Here is a 13,326-nt window from a genome sequence, read left to right as displayed (position 1 = left end):
GGCAGTGAACCGGCTCCTTTGGGCTTGAGAAAGCCTTTGGACCGCCTTAAGTGTCAGAGCTCTCTGCTCGAGGCAGAACTGGCAGGTTTTTTCTTTCATCCCTTTAAAGATGCCCCCTGTTATCTTCTGCCTTATCTGTTCCCCTGAACCGTGTGCTCCCCCTCTTACCTTCCTTCCTCTGTATCTAACTTGTCTTCCTTCTTTGCCTTGGCTTTCGGTAGCTCTGTATGCTGTGGGGAGGGGGGTTGGTTGTTAGCATCTCCCTAGTGATGCTCTCGTGGCTTCCCTGACCTGTGGTGGTTCTGTCTGTCTGCCTGGTGTGTGTGTGTGTGTGTGTGTGTGTGTGTGTGTGTGTGTGTGTGTGTGTTGACTATTTCCTCTCCCTCCCTCTCACTCCTCTGGAGAGACACTGACGCAGACCTTCAGCTGGCTGTTGCTGACCTGCAGCTCTTGGGTGTTGTGCCTCCTACCCAGCCTTCTCCACTTAGTACTACAGCGTGGCTGCTTCTGCCTGACCGTCCTGAGCTTCAGATTCTGGACTTGAAGCTGTCCCTCATCTCCACTGTAGTTTGGTGTGGGTTTGGTTTGGTTTGGTCTGTTGTTACCATTGTTTTCTTTCTAGATTTTTCCCTTTGAAACAATTTCTTCTCTCCTCTAAAATCAGACACCACATCCTGTGTGGTGCCCATCTTTTCTCTCCGTCTATAACATCAGTTACCTTACACTCAATGTCCAATACTTGCAACCCCTCCGTTGTGTACGTTGGTACCTCCTGTGGTTTCAGGCACCCACTGGGGCTCTTGGGATACCGATAAAGGAGAGCGGGCTGCACTTGCTTTAATTCTGTGAAGTAATGTGAGAAGCATGCATACATGTTGTGGTGCTGTGTCTTTTCAGAGAATCAGCCCCTTTATCATCGTCTCTAGTATCATGGCTTTCACAAAACAGGTAAGGCAAAAGATAACAGAGTGGTGTCTTTAAAGACTGAACAAAAAGCTGGCAGTCTCAAATTCTGTATCCAGTAAAAGAGCCCCACCACATGCAGGAGATATAAAGGCTTGTCAAACAAAGCAAAACAGCTCCATGCCTGCACACTCATCTTAGAATCCTGTTTGTTCAACTTGGTGCCTTGTCAACACATGCGAGGGTTCGTGACTTCTCTCCTTCCTTGCAGGTTTTTTTCCCCCCACTGGAAGTCAGTCATTTTCCTAAGACTGGGGAAATCACTTCATTCCTGGAAACAGGCACATCCTGTTTGTCTTTAGTATGCATGTTAGAATCTGTCAGGACACACAAGGGAGGTCACCCCCTCCTGGGGAACAGAGGGAACAGAGACATGGTACTTGAATAAGACACCTGTTTAAGTACAGTACCAGGGAACACTGTCCTCGGCGCACCCCAACTTTGTGGGCCTGAGCTCTGCAGCTTGCACTCCTGCTGCTTAGTGGAGAGGAGAGCAGAGAGCGCTTTCAGGGGATTTCTGGCCTTCATCTGCAGGGGGAGGCCAGGGTGCACCTATGTAACAACCAAGGTCAATATCGTGTCTTCCTCAATCACTCCGCACCTTGTTTTTTGAGACATGGTCTATTGCCGAACCTGGAGCTTGTTGACTTGGCTCAGCTGCTGTCCAGCAAGCCCCAGGGATGTCCTCCTGTCTCTGTCTCCCCGGACATGTATTTCTGCACCCAACCTTTACATAGGTGCTGGGTATCGAACCCCATGTTTGCATGGCAGTGAGTTCACCAACCAAGCCATTCCTCCATCCCCGCCCCCATCTCTTCTGTGAACAGTTGTTAGGTTTCTTCTCTCCCCTGGAGGAAGGGTCTGCATGACATCACTGGCTTGTCTTCTTCCATGACGAGTGTAACCCTTTTAGCTGAATTCTCCTACTAGGGCCTGAGCCAACCCCTCCGAGTTGTCTCCACCTTTCCTTAGAGGCATCTTTCTCTCCTTAAAATTTGAGTCACTTATATCGGCTGTGATGTCATTTCAGGGGTGGGCTAAAGACAAGCTGTGAATTTGCAGCTTTATCCTTATAACAGCAAACATCTCAAACAGAAGTACCCATTGTGTTCCATAAAATGAATATCCCAAATCTTGATTGGCTAGTTGGAAATACCGTCAGTAGATTTACAGGCTAAAAGTAAGAGAGAGCTCTTTCCAAAACAAACCAAAGAATAAATTTTCTTGGGTCTTTGAAAGCTTTTGCTATTCTTGACATTTGCCACCAGGGGGTGCCCTGCCACGCAGCCTTGCATCTTCCTGGGTAAAGGAGATGTTCAATTAAGAATTGTGCATGTACACATGACAGGAATGAAGTGCAATTGATGCTCCTGAGGAGGAAGGCCCTGCTTTGGAGGTGTCCCTGGATGTTCCTTCCCTCAACCCTCAAACAGGCTGAGTCGTATGTCCCCAGCCCCTCACTCAGGACCTCAAGATCTGGGTTGACAGGCAGTCAGGCTCTCTCTAGGTAGCCAGCCCTAGCAATCTTAAGATGTGTTCCAATTGTCTTCTCAGAGTGGACAGGCTGGGGAACAGACCAGCCCATCTGCTGAGGGTAAGATTCCCAGGTACCCTGTAACAGGAAAGTAAGAATGGTGGCGTGTCCTCGTTCAGGTGATTTATCCGAAACAAAACAGAACCACAGTGGCTCACAACATACAGGGTGGACTCCGAAGTCACCAAACCCTGTAACAGGGCTTCTGATTAGCAGGCCGTTCTTCCTGGGGTTCAAGAGCGTGCTCCAGCCGCCTCATAGCTCTACTGTCTTCACGGGAGACATGGGCAGAGAGGGAGAAGCCCCCCAGTCCTGGCCATAGCCCCCAGAACTTACCACATTGCTTTACTCACAGCCTATGTATTCAGCTACGCAACCCCCTCCCCAGTGCTAAGAGGATGGAAAGTGTAGTCACAGCTGCCAGATGTTTCTCCAAGCAACTCTGCCCCATGAAGGGGTAGCCAGCTAAACCCAGAATGCCCAAATTATACCCGCAGGAACTGATTCTGATAGATTATTGTTGTCTAGAGCAGTCTTTTCCAGAATTCCTTGATTTCAAGATCCAACGGGACGCAAATTTACAATGTAGTCCTCCATCCTCGTTCAGACCCTTGGGTTGGCTGGCCCTCTGCATGCAGGAGTGCAGAGCCCTAGGGAGCAGTGTTGGTAAGGAGGACCTCTGCTGCCCCCACACACTGGTGGGAAGCCAGGCCAAGGCCTCCGTGTTTGTGTGCTGATCTATGGGCATCATCCAAGGGAGACCTGCTCCTGAGCCAGCCCAGAAGCCCACTTTGGGGCTCCGCCCTGGGAAAGGAGGCCACACCAAAGCAGAAGCTGAGATGCCACCGCCCCCTCCCCCGTCAGACTCTGCCTGCACTGCTCCATCCCTGGCCACACACAGTGAGAACCCCTGAGCTGGCCAATCATTAGCAAAGTTGCCTTGCATTTGTTTAAGGTAGAGATGGGAAGTGGGTGGGGGTGGGGGGCAGTTTGCACTCGCAATCTCCTTAGCAACACTAGAGGGCAGCATTGAGTCATATCCAGTTTCTCAAACTTGACAGCATTGGCTCCTGGATTTTCTGTTTTGTTTGTGTTTTTGTTCTTGCCCTGGCACCGCTGGTATGAATCATGGGCTATGGCAAGCAAAGGAACAAAGCAGCTCCCCAAGGCCCTGGGCTGGGCCTCTCCGCTGTGCTGAGACTCCAGAGGGGTGGGGCATTCGAAATGGAGTCACACTAAGCAGACTGGTACTCATTTGGAAGGTGGGACTGGGAAACCATCTCCCCACTTCTTCCTGTTCATTATTCCTGGCGACACCCTTAGGAGAAGGCAGATGAGACATTAAGGATTCCATTTTCTGGGTACCCAGGATCCCTTGGGAACTCTTCTCAGCTCTCAGTACACCTGTAGATACCCACCCTCAGACCCTCGGATCTCTGAAGCTGGGGTGCTTCTGTCCATATGCTTTGTGGGGAACCAACTCCCCTGTTGCAGGCCAGATCCCCACCTAATCACCACCTCCGCAGAAGGCCCCCCCTCCACTCCCCTTTTAAACAGCCTTTAGCCCAGCACTGCCTTCTGTGGGGCTGCCTTCCCTAGACTTGTCACCAGATGCTGTGTGTATGACAGCCTGCTTCTGTGTCCTGCGCAGGTGAGCTCCCTGTGGGCAGGTGCAGGGGCTCTGCAGCCCCCACCCCGCCCCCAGGCTTGCTGCAGTAGAACTCAGCACACACCTCTCCTGACTCTGCCCTTCCCTGGAATGAAATGGAGGCAAGGTGCGGAGCGGGCCACTCGCCAAGCGGCCTCCTCCGGTACACCTCACCGGCCTGGGTCTTTGCTCAGAAACAACAGAAGCAGCCATGGCTTCTTATCATCCTGACACGCAGAGGGGTGCCTGCCCTCGAACAGGAAGAGAGCTAGACAGTCCAGGCGATGCCTCCACCTGCTCTTCATCTACATAACGGGAAACTGTTAATGTGGTCGATTTTGAAACCTATGGTGTGGAAGTTCTGTGTCTGCCTCTGTCTCCATGGGGCTGCCTGTCACCGGGACAGCTAGCCTTGGGTTTCCCTTACAGAGCTCCGAGCTCTACTGAGGCTCCCAGCCTCCTGGCAGGCTGGCGAGCTGCCTGCCACGGGGCCTTTCTCTCTCTTCTGTTTCAGCCGTCATCCCCTTGACGGATTCGGAGCACAAGCTGCTGCCCCTGCACTTTGCGGTGGACCCGGGAAAGGACTGGGAGTGGGGGAAAGACGACAACGACAACGCCCGGCTAGCCCAGTAAGACCTGCCCCCGCAGTCGGGTCCCCACCCCAGCGCCCCATGGGAGAGCCCTGGTGGGGCTCCTGGTGGGGGTGGGGGTGGAGGGCTAGAGGGCAGAGAGAGGATTGCCGGCGCAGACGAATGAGCTCGTTCCTCCTCTGGAGCTTTTTTCACTCGGTGTTCTTTTGTCAGCCTCATCCTATCCCTAGAAGCCAAGCTGAACCTTCTACACAGCTACATGAATGTGACGTGGATCCGCATCCCCTCCGAGACCCGGGTGAGCTTCACGTGCACGGAACCCCAACACTGTGACCAGGGGGTGGGGTGGAGGGTGGCCGCTCTGCGCGGTGCGGGATATGATGCACTTCCCTCCATAGGCGGCCACCGGCAGATGTGCCGCCCAGAGGCCCCACCTCCTCATGGCCCGGGACGCCACCCAGCCACCCTAGTTCCCAGTCCAAACTCGACCTGTTGGTGCGAGTGTGTGTGTGAGAGTGTGTGTGTGTGTGTGTGTGTGTGTACTCGCAAGTGTGCACCCCAGTTAGGTTTTCCCCCTCTTATTTTGCACAGCAGGAGAGGAATAACACGCCCACTCACAAAACAAACCGTAGGCAAGTCATAACACAAAACTATCTCTGCTGAGATCGGAACAAGATGTGCCGCAGCAGAGCGGAATTAATTATAACTGTGTGTGGATCCTTAGAAAAGCTGGGGAACCGACAGCATGAGTCCTCCGCGCACCGCCCTCCCCTCCCTGAGGCGGAGGTGGCCGCAGGTGGAGCTGGCAGAAGGCAGAGAGCCGCCCACCCGTCCCTCGCGGGGGGCCGCCTGCCCGAGGGGAACTATTGGGCTGCCCCTGCTTGCAGATGCTGAGAGATTCGTTTTAAGTGTGTGACTGATGTTTTCATAATCTCTGGAGGGAACTCCCGGGGAAAGGGATTTGTGAAAATTGCTTGTAAATAATTGGTCCTCCCTGACATCCGTTTACTTAAGCATCCAGCGGGCTCTAAGTACTGAAAGGAGACCGTGCTGAATGGTGCCTTCCTCACTCCTCTTTTGAGTGCTCACTTCCGCTTCACCTGCACATCATCCGAGTAGGGCGCCCCCACGTGGCTCTGATTCGCCGTGTCCTCAAGTCAGTGGCAGTCAGCAAGTCCTGCTTCTCCCATGCTGGAAGATGCCCCTGTGCCCCAGGATGATGCTCTCTAGCACCCACGTGGTATGCAATGGCCGCAGCCCGAGATCCATCAGAGCCTTCCAGCTGGGCACATAGTAGGGCAGCCTACTATGGAGCAGGGTGCTTGGCCAGGCCTTGGTGGCCTCCCTACCCAGTACACAGCTCTGCAGACAACCCCACCGCTGAAGGACACCCAGCTGTGCTCCACTTACTGGGCTCCCTTCCCTGTTTCAACCTTGGGCCTTCTACCCTTTAGTGCCTCTGGCAAACCAACCCGAGAGCCCACACTCCTTCCAAACCTAAGTGGAAGGAGGGATTTCTGCCTCGGGGGAGGGGGTAGGTACGGTTCTGCCAGCCATTGCCTCAGTGACCTAGCCGCAGAGGGTCGTCCCTCTGGAACCTGCTTGAGGGAGGGACAAAAATAAAGTGAGGAGCAACAGCTTCTCCTCTCTCCTCTGGCGACGAGAAAAGCCTGTTCAGGCTTGTGTACTAGTTCCTGACACACCCAGATGCTGACGTAAGGGATGCTGCCTTCCCAAGGACCCTCCTCACCAGGAAGGTCCCTCTTGGGAGAAACTACGGCCTATCCACCATGCCCTTCTCCCACGGCCCTTCTCAGGCTTGCCACCTGTCCCCAGAGACTGGCCTAGCCACGTTCTACATGGTCTTGTCCTCCTCACTGGCTGCCCCCCGCCCAGGTAGTGTCATCCAAGTTATTCACCACGATATTCCTTCACTAGTGTCTTCCCACCGGACGGACCCCACATCCCCACTGGAAGCCATTCCCAGCATCCTTCTCGGCTTAGCATTCCACATGTGCACTCTGAGAAGGGAAGCCCCGAAGTAACTTGTCATGGCTGGGTAAAGGGGATAATGGGTCCGAGACAAAGAATGGGGTCTGGGCCAGGTGTCTAGCCCGTGCTTAGAGTGAGTACGTGAAACATCTGTGTGGGAGAGATGCTGTTGCACCTGGTGGCCTCTACCATTACCCAGAGACCTGGAGCCTGTTTCTAGTGGTGCCAGTAGCCTGGCCAGGGAGGGAGGCCAGAGTGTGGACCTGGTGTCTCTCTATAAATATACTGAGGCTCTGGAACTCCACAGCAGTTGGGTTGCGGGCACTCTGACTCTACTCATCCACTCCGGCTTCTATACTACCAGGTATCTAGGAATTCCGAGATAAAGTTCGTGCATCTCCCCTAAAAGGATGGCACCGAAGTTACGAGGCCCCTTCCAGATCATTCTGCCAACACTGCGCAAGATGCCTATCCCATAAACACCCCCATCCCTCTCTAGACCCCACCCCCCACAGAGTCCTCAAAAAGAAACACCAGTGTCCTGGTCTCAGCTCCACCTGTGTTCTTGAGGCCTTCACGGGGACAACTCTTCTATAACCACCTGTCTTTCCTGCCTTGCCTCCCCACAGGCTCCTCTTGCACAGCCAGAGTCTCCAACCGCCTCGGCAGGGGAGGATGTGCACTCCCTGGCCGAATCGCTGGACTCGGACCGCGATTCTGTGTGCAGCAATTCCAACAGCAATAATGGCAAGAACGGTAAGGACAAGGAGAAGGAGAAACAGCGCAAGGACAAGGACAAGACGCGCGCGGACTCCGTAGCCAACAAGCTGGGCAGCTTCAGCAAGACGCTGGGCATCAAGCTGAAGAAAAACATGGGCGGGCTGGGCGGCCTGGTGCACGGTAAAATGGGTCGCGCCAACTCTGCCAACGGCAAGAACGGCGACAGCGCCGAACGCAGCAAGGAGAAGAAGTCCAAGTCGCGCAAAGGCAGTAAAGAGGAATCGGGGGCGTCAGCTAGCACCTCGCCGTCGGAGAAGACCACGCCGTCGCCCACGGACAAGGCGGCGGGAGCGTCGCCGGCCGACAAGGGCAACGGGCCAAGGGGCGACGCCTGGAAGTACAGCACGGACGTGAAGCTGAGCCTCAACATCCTGCGCGCCGCCATGCAGGGCGAGCGCAAGTTCATCTTCGCCGGCCTGCTGCTCACCAGTCACCGGCACCAGTTCCACGAGGAGATGATCGGCTACTACCTGACCAGCGCGCAGGAGCGCTTCAGCGCGGAGCAGGAGCAGCGGCGTCGGGACGCTGCGGCCGCCGCAGCCACCGCCACGGCCACGGCCACGGCCACGGCCACGGCCAAGCGACCGGCGCGCAGGCCGGAGGCGGAGGGGACGCCGGGCCCGGAGCGCGCCTCGCCGGGCCCGCCAGCTGCGGCGCCCACGCAGCTGGTGCTCAAGCTCAAGGAGCGGCCGAGCCCGGGAACTGGCGCGAACGCGCGGGCGACGCGGGCGGGGGGCGGTGCTGCGTCCCCGGGCCCGGGCGGCGGCGCGCGGCGCGCGGGGACCGGCACGGGAGGATCGGCCCCAGGTCGCAGCCCTCCCGCGCCCGCGCGCCAAAGCGTCATCCACGTGCAGGCGGCGGCCCGGGACGAGGCGTGCGCGCCGGCCGTGGGCGCGCTGCGACCGTGCGCCACCTACCCGCAGCAGAACCGCTCGCTGTGGTCGCAGAGCTACAGCCCGGCGCGCACCGCGCTGCGCACGGTCAACACGGTGGAGTCGCTGGCGCCCGGCGGAGCCGACTCCCCGGGGCCCGCGGAGCACAAGTCGCAGACCTACAGCAACGGCTTCGGCGCGGCCCGCGACGGGCTGGAGTTCGCCGACGCCGACGCGCCGGCCGCGCGCTCGAACGCTGAGTGCGGCCGCGGAGGCCCCGGGCCCGCGCAGCGGCGCTGCCAGCGAGAGAACTGCGCGTTCTACGGGCGCGCCGAGACCGAGCACTTCTGCTCCTACTGCTACCGCGAGGAGCTGCGACGGCGGCGCGAGGCGCGCGCTGCGCGGCCCTGAGCCGCCCAGGACTGCTTTTTTTCCATCCTGTGGGTCTTTTTTTACTTGCTCTGGTCAGCCGAAGGGCCGGCGCCTCCTCGGTCAGTGCCGTGTACGTGTTTGGTCAAACGTTCCTAATGGTGCCTGAACCTACACTGATGCCACTCAGGTAGTAGACGGATAGGAAACAAGTCATACTGTTGGAAGTGGGTGTGCTAGCCTAGCATCTGCCTCGTACCTGTGGAAACTCAATAGCCATTGCAAGAGTATTTTTGTTCCTCTATACGAGAAATAAAGAAAATCGCAGCCCTTTGTTTTTAGAAGGGAGTGTTTTACATGCTTTTTTTCCCCCTAACCTAGGGACTGACCTCTTCCAAGTAGCGGTTACTTGCGTGCAGTTGGTAGCACGCAGGGTTTAGAAGCAAACGCGCAGCCCGGCCTGAGGTGGAGCCTCCTCCGCGGCTCCCACCTGCTTCCCACCTGGGTCCCTGGAGACCTCCAGCAGGCACCTCGCTACCCGCTGACGCTGGCCCCTTAGGACTCCCCAGCTCCATCTCATAAGCAAACCCTCCTCCCACAGCCCCCCCCCCCCCCGGCTCGAGCAACATTCACACTGCCATCCAAGCCGCGGGCGACCACAGAATGGGCACCGGACAACCTACCTCTCAGGGCACGGTGAGGTGTAGTGATCGCTCCCAGTGCCGAGCAGCTCCGGTGACAGGAGCTTCCCAGAGACACTTGGGGGTGCAAAAAAAAAAAAGCAGGGTCCTGAACTCACGATCGGATCGGCCCACCTATGAGCCAGCGTGACAGGCTGCTCGTGTCTCCTTTGAAGACATATGTACAGTGAACTGTCGCTGGAGGGCCCCTTAGGAGGTGATATCACATCCGTGCCCCAGAGGAGGGGACAGGATTGACCCCTTGGTCACTGTGTAAGCCCCCATCGGGCTGCTTTGAACCCAGCCTGGCCTCCTTCCATAGGGTAGGGGCTGAGAGAGGCCGGGAGGGAAGGAAACCACCCCTACCCACCTGCATCTGTCAGGGTTCCCCCAGGTTAAAGGGCTCTCTGCTGGTGGAGACCCTTCACGGGGCAGGTGGCCCTGCTCCTGCCTCCATGCCACATTGAGGGAGCAGCCCAGTCTCTGAGCAGTCTCCTTTCTGGTGCCTCCTACATTTCTTGAGGAAAATTTAAAAATAATAATGTGTCCTTAGCTACCCTGTTTTGAGCAGCAATATGCAGCCTCCTTCCAAGATTACCTCTGCAGACCACTGTTCTTGGCCAAGGACACTGAGGAGCTAGCCTGCTTCACTAAAGAGCGAGCTTGCTTCCAGGAAATATGGAGAAGATGGGTAAAATCCTCGCTAACGAAACAATACTTTCATACCTGTGAGAGCTTTAGACTAGCCCCGCCCCCATAACCCTAAAACAGAAGAAAGCACCTGCTTATCCTCAGAAAGTGCAGGAAATGGGTCACACCTTCACTGGAGCCAGCCTCTCCTCCTGAAAGGATGCTTCATCCCGTGACATCCAGAGCAGCAAAAGCAAAAAAATAAAATAAAATAAAAATAAAAAAATAAAAATTTTCAAAAGATGGGGAGGGAATTTTTTTACCTGTTTGGAAAATGATAATAAAATAACTGAGTATCTCCTGTGAGTGATTCCTTTTTGTTTTTAATTATTCCACCGCCTGTGGAGTTTTCAGTAATGTATTCAAGTTTTGCATAAAGTGGTTCCTTAAATCAAAATTATTTATTAAATAGACTCTTTAAGAAGTTTTTCAAAGTTTGATTTTCGTGTCGAATAAGATGCTTTAAATGTGTGGTAATAACTTATATTCATGTCCCTGATAGTACTGGGGTTTCTTTTGTTACTCAGAAAAAAAAAAGGGATTCTCAAAAAAAAAAAAATCACTGAGAGGATTTGTGGCAGCTTTGGGGGGCTGGTTTCTTTTGAACATATCACCTGAATAGCTGTTTTATCCCCCAAAGCTGTAGATCACAGAAGCCTCTGCTTCTAACAGAGTGGGCTACTCTAGTTCATCCCTTAAATCACCCAACTAATGTTTCAGTGTGTGTTCAGAAGCCCAGTGCATAGACACAGGAGACGGAATTTCATGCTTGCCTTTCTCATACTGTGATGCTAAAACAGCCAATTAGAAACTTTCAAAACTGGCTATGCAAATCTTTTATTTTTCTCATGCTCTCCCACAGATAGATGGATAGATAGATAGATAGATAGATAGATAGATAGATAGATAGATAAACAGGGCAAATTGAGAATTAAAGTAGTTTGTTGTAATAGAGCTAACCCTCCCAAACAGGGTAGTGGTTGTGTGCTCTTGAAGCGAGACAGCAGACTCCTTTATTGCCAAGTCACTTCTCCCTCCCCCAGTCTAATGATGAATATGCCATGCAGAAGAGCCTGGGGCATAGACCCAGACCACAGACTTGCTATCCTGGACAAATAAAAGGCCCCAGCCCCTCAGCTTGGTCTCATTGGGCTAGACAAGGTGGAGCACCGGTTGGGGCTTGCTCCAAACAGTCGGTGTGTTTAAGCACAGCCATTGCCTTTTGTGAGAAATGCAGCTTCTGCGTAGTGTTAGAACAGCGAAAGTGAGAGGGGCCAGTGTGGTGTGAACATGTGGTTTCTGTGTACCCACAGCCTGCTTCATGTTGCTCAAAAGAGCTGACTGCTCTGCTCCCTGGCCAGGCTTAGTGGCTGGAGGCAGGAACGGGTGGGTGGGCCAAGTTCCCTAAGGTCCCTCCTTGACTTGGCAGCCCTTTGGGGGATGGCGGGGGGGGGGGGGGGGGGGAGAAGATGGGGAGTCCCAGCTGCTGTGTTGAGAGACACTGCCTGTACCAGTAGTGAGCAGGGTTCCTCATCTGATCTGGCCAGACTTTCTGAAAGGGATGGGTATCTCTTAGCAACAGCAAATGTCCAGAAGAACCCCAGATATTTCTAAACCCCTGTGGAGATTATTTCAGAAGTTTAGTTCACATTTCCTTCACATGCATCACCTGGGGATGATTTTTAATCATATCACTTTGGCAAGGGAAGCAGTTTTTCAGTGTATTCTGTTTATAGACTTTATGCACTGTTCTGTTCAAGTTTTACAGGCCAGCTTTAAACCGTGCTAAAGAAGTTGTTTTCTTTTTTTTTTTTTTTTTGGTTTTTTGTTTTTGTTTTTGTTTTTTGTTTTTTTTCCTTCGAGACAGGGTTTCTTTCTGTGTAGTTTTGCACCTTTCCTGGATCTCGCTCTATAGACCAGGCTGGCCTCGAACTCACAAAGATCCGCCTGCCTCTGCCTCCCGAGTGCTGGGATTAAAGGCATGCGCCACCACCGCCTGGCCAGAAGTTGTTTTTATATGAATGTGCCACAGAGCAATGCCTTGCACCCTGATTTTCACAGGGATGTCCCTTGGAAGAGTAAGCCGGGGTGGGCAGGGCTGCTCTGTGGGATAGTGGAGTCTCAGTGCTTCTGTGTGGACCTCTGAGGCTGGGACGGTGCAAATGTCTTCTCCCTTTTGACTGAGTACTTCATTTTCTTCTGTGTATGGGTTCGTGGTGCTGCATCATTCTCGTGAATGGAAACTTGGTCACGAAGTGACTGTGTCCCCTTCCTTAGCTGTTGGTACCCAGTGCCATTTGAACCTATTGTTTTCCCAAGTTGTTTTCCAAAGTTACTTAATTTACAAGTTCTCTTGTCATAAGTAGCTCATCATAACAGAAGATGAAAGGACCCACCCCAGTGCAGGCCTCAGGGTGTGGAGACCCCCATGAAGTCAGTACGCGCCCCCAAGTCTCTGGGGCGGGGGCCGCTCTACCCAGGGCCTTCTCTTAGCATCTGTAAGTTTATTTTGCAAACTCCTCTAACTGTAAAAACAGACCTTTCCCATCAAAATATAGTCCCGTTGATTGAAAAAACAAGGACAGGGTAGGGTTGTAGATATCAGTGTCAGGGAATTCGTGAAAGACAAGAAAAGGAGAGTGTGACAGTTCCGTTGTGTGGCCCTTCATTGTTTATGTCAAGGCCTGGAGGTTTCTTTGTTTGTGACATGCTCTTTGCTCTTTGTCATAGTGAGGACTTTACATATTCGATTCCTCCAGTGTTCTTTTCTTCCAAGGCTTCTAATAAGTGAGAAAGTATTTTGGTGGTTGAGTGAGCTAGCTCAGGCCTTATCCCTCTTTGAGAAAGAGGAGTGGCCCGGCCTCCAGCTGAGGATCTCTTGCTCTTGTCCTTTGAAGAGAAGCACACATGAGAAATCCAGAGGTGGCCAGTACTCCTGGCACCAGGAAGCAGGCAGCCCCTTCCCCAAAGCCTTAAGTAGCCGCTCTCCAGACCTCTGAGCACCTGCCTCTCTTTGCTAATGTCACTGATCCACCTGGATGTAGGTCTTCAGGGCAGAGACCTCACTTCTTGTTGGCCTCAGATCCTCCCTATTGCCCAGGTCTACGGGGCAACACTGGTTCTGTTGGCCTAAAGCCTACTTCCAAAGTGTTACCTTGCTCTCACAGGACTGGGGCCAGGGTAGTTAATCCTAGAGGCCTTAAACTCC

General features: G+C 53.8%; 1 protein-coding gene across 1 annotated transcript in view; it reads left to right on the top strand.

Annotated features, from left to right (window-relative positions):
- The window catches only part of Otud7a (OTU deubiquitinase 7A), a 322,225-nt gene extending 312,893 nt beyond the window's left edge, over positions 1-9,332 (top strand). The window contains exons 12-14 of the mRNA XM_059273496.1: positions 4,660-4,774; positions 4,949-5,033; positions 7,357-9,332. Coding sequence (XP_059129479.1) covers positions 4,660-4,774; positions 4,949-5,033; positions 7,357-8,790 — 1,634 coding nt within the window. The 3' untranslated portion in view covers positions 8,791-9,332. The remainder of the gene's footprint in view (positions 1-4,659; positions 4,775-4,948; positions 5,034-7,356) is intronic.
- Positions 9,333-13,326: the final 3,994 nt, after the last annotated feature.

Source organism: Peromyscus eremicus, chromosome 1 (assembly GCF_949786415.1).
Source record: "Peromyscus eremicus chromosome 1, PerEre_H2_v1, whole genome shotgun sequence".
Lineage (NCBI taxonomy): Eukaryota > Metazoa > Chordata > Mammalia > Rodentia > Cricetidae > Peromyscus > Peromyscus eremicus.
This window is presented reverse-complemented; position numbering and strand designations above follow the sequence as displayed.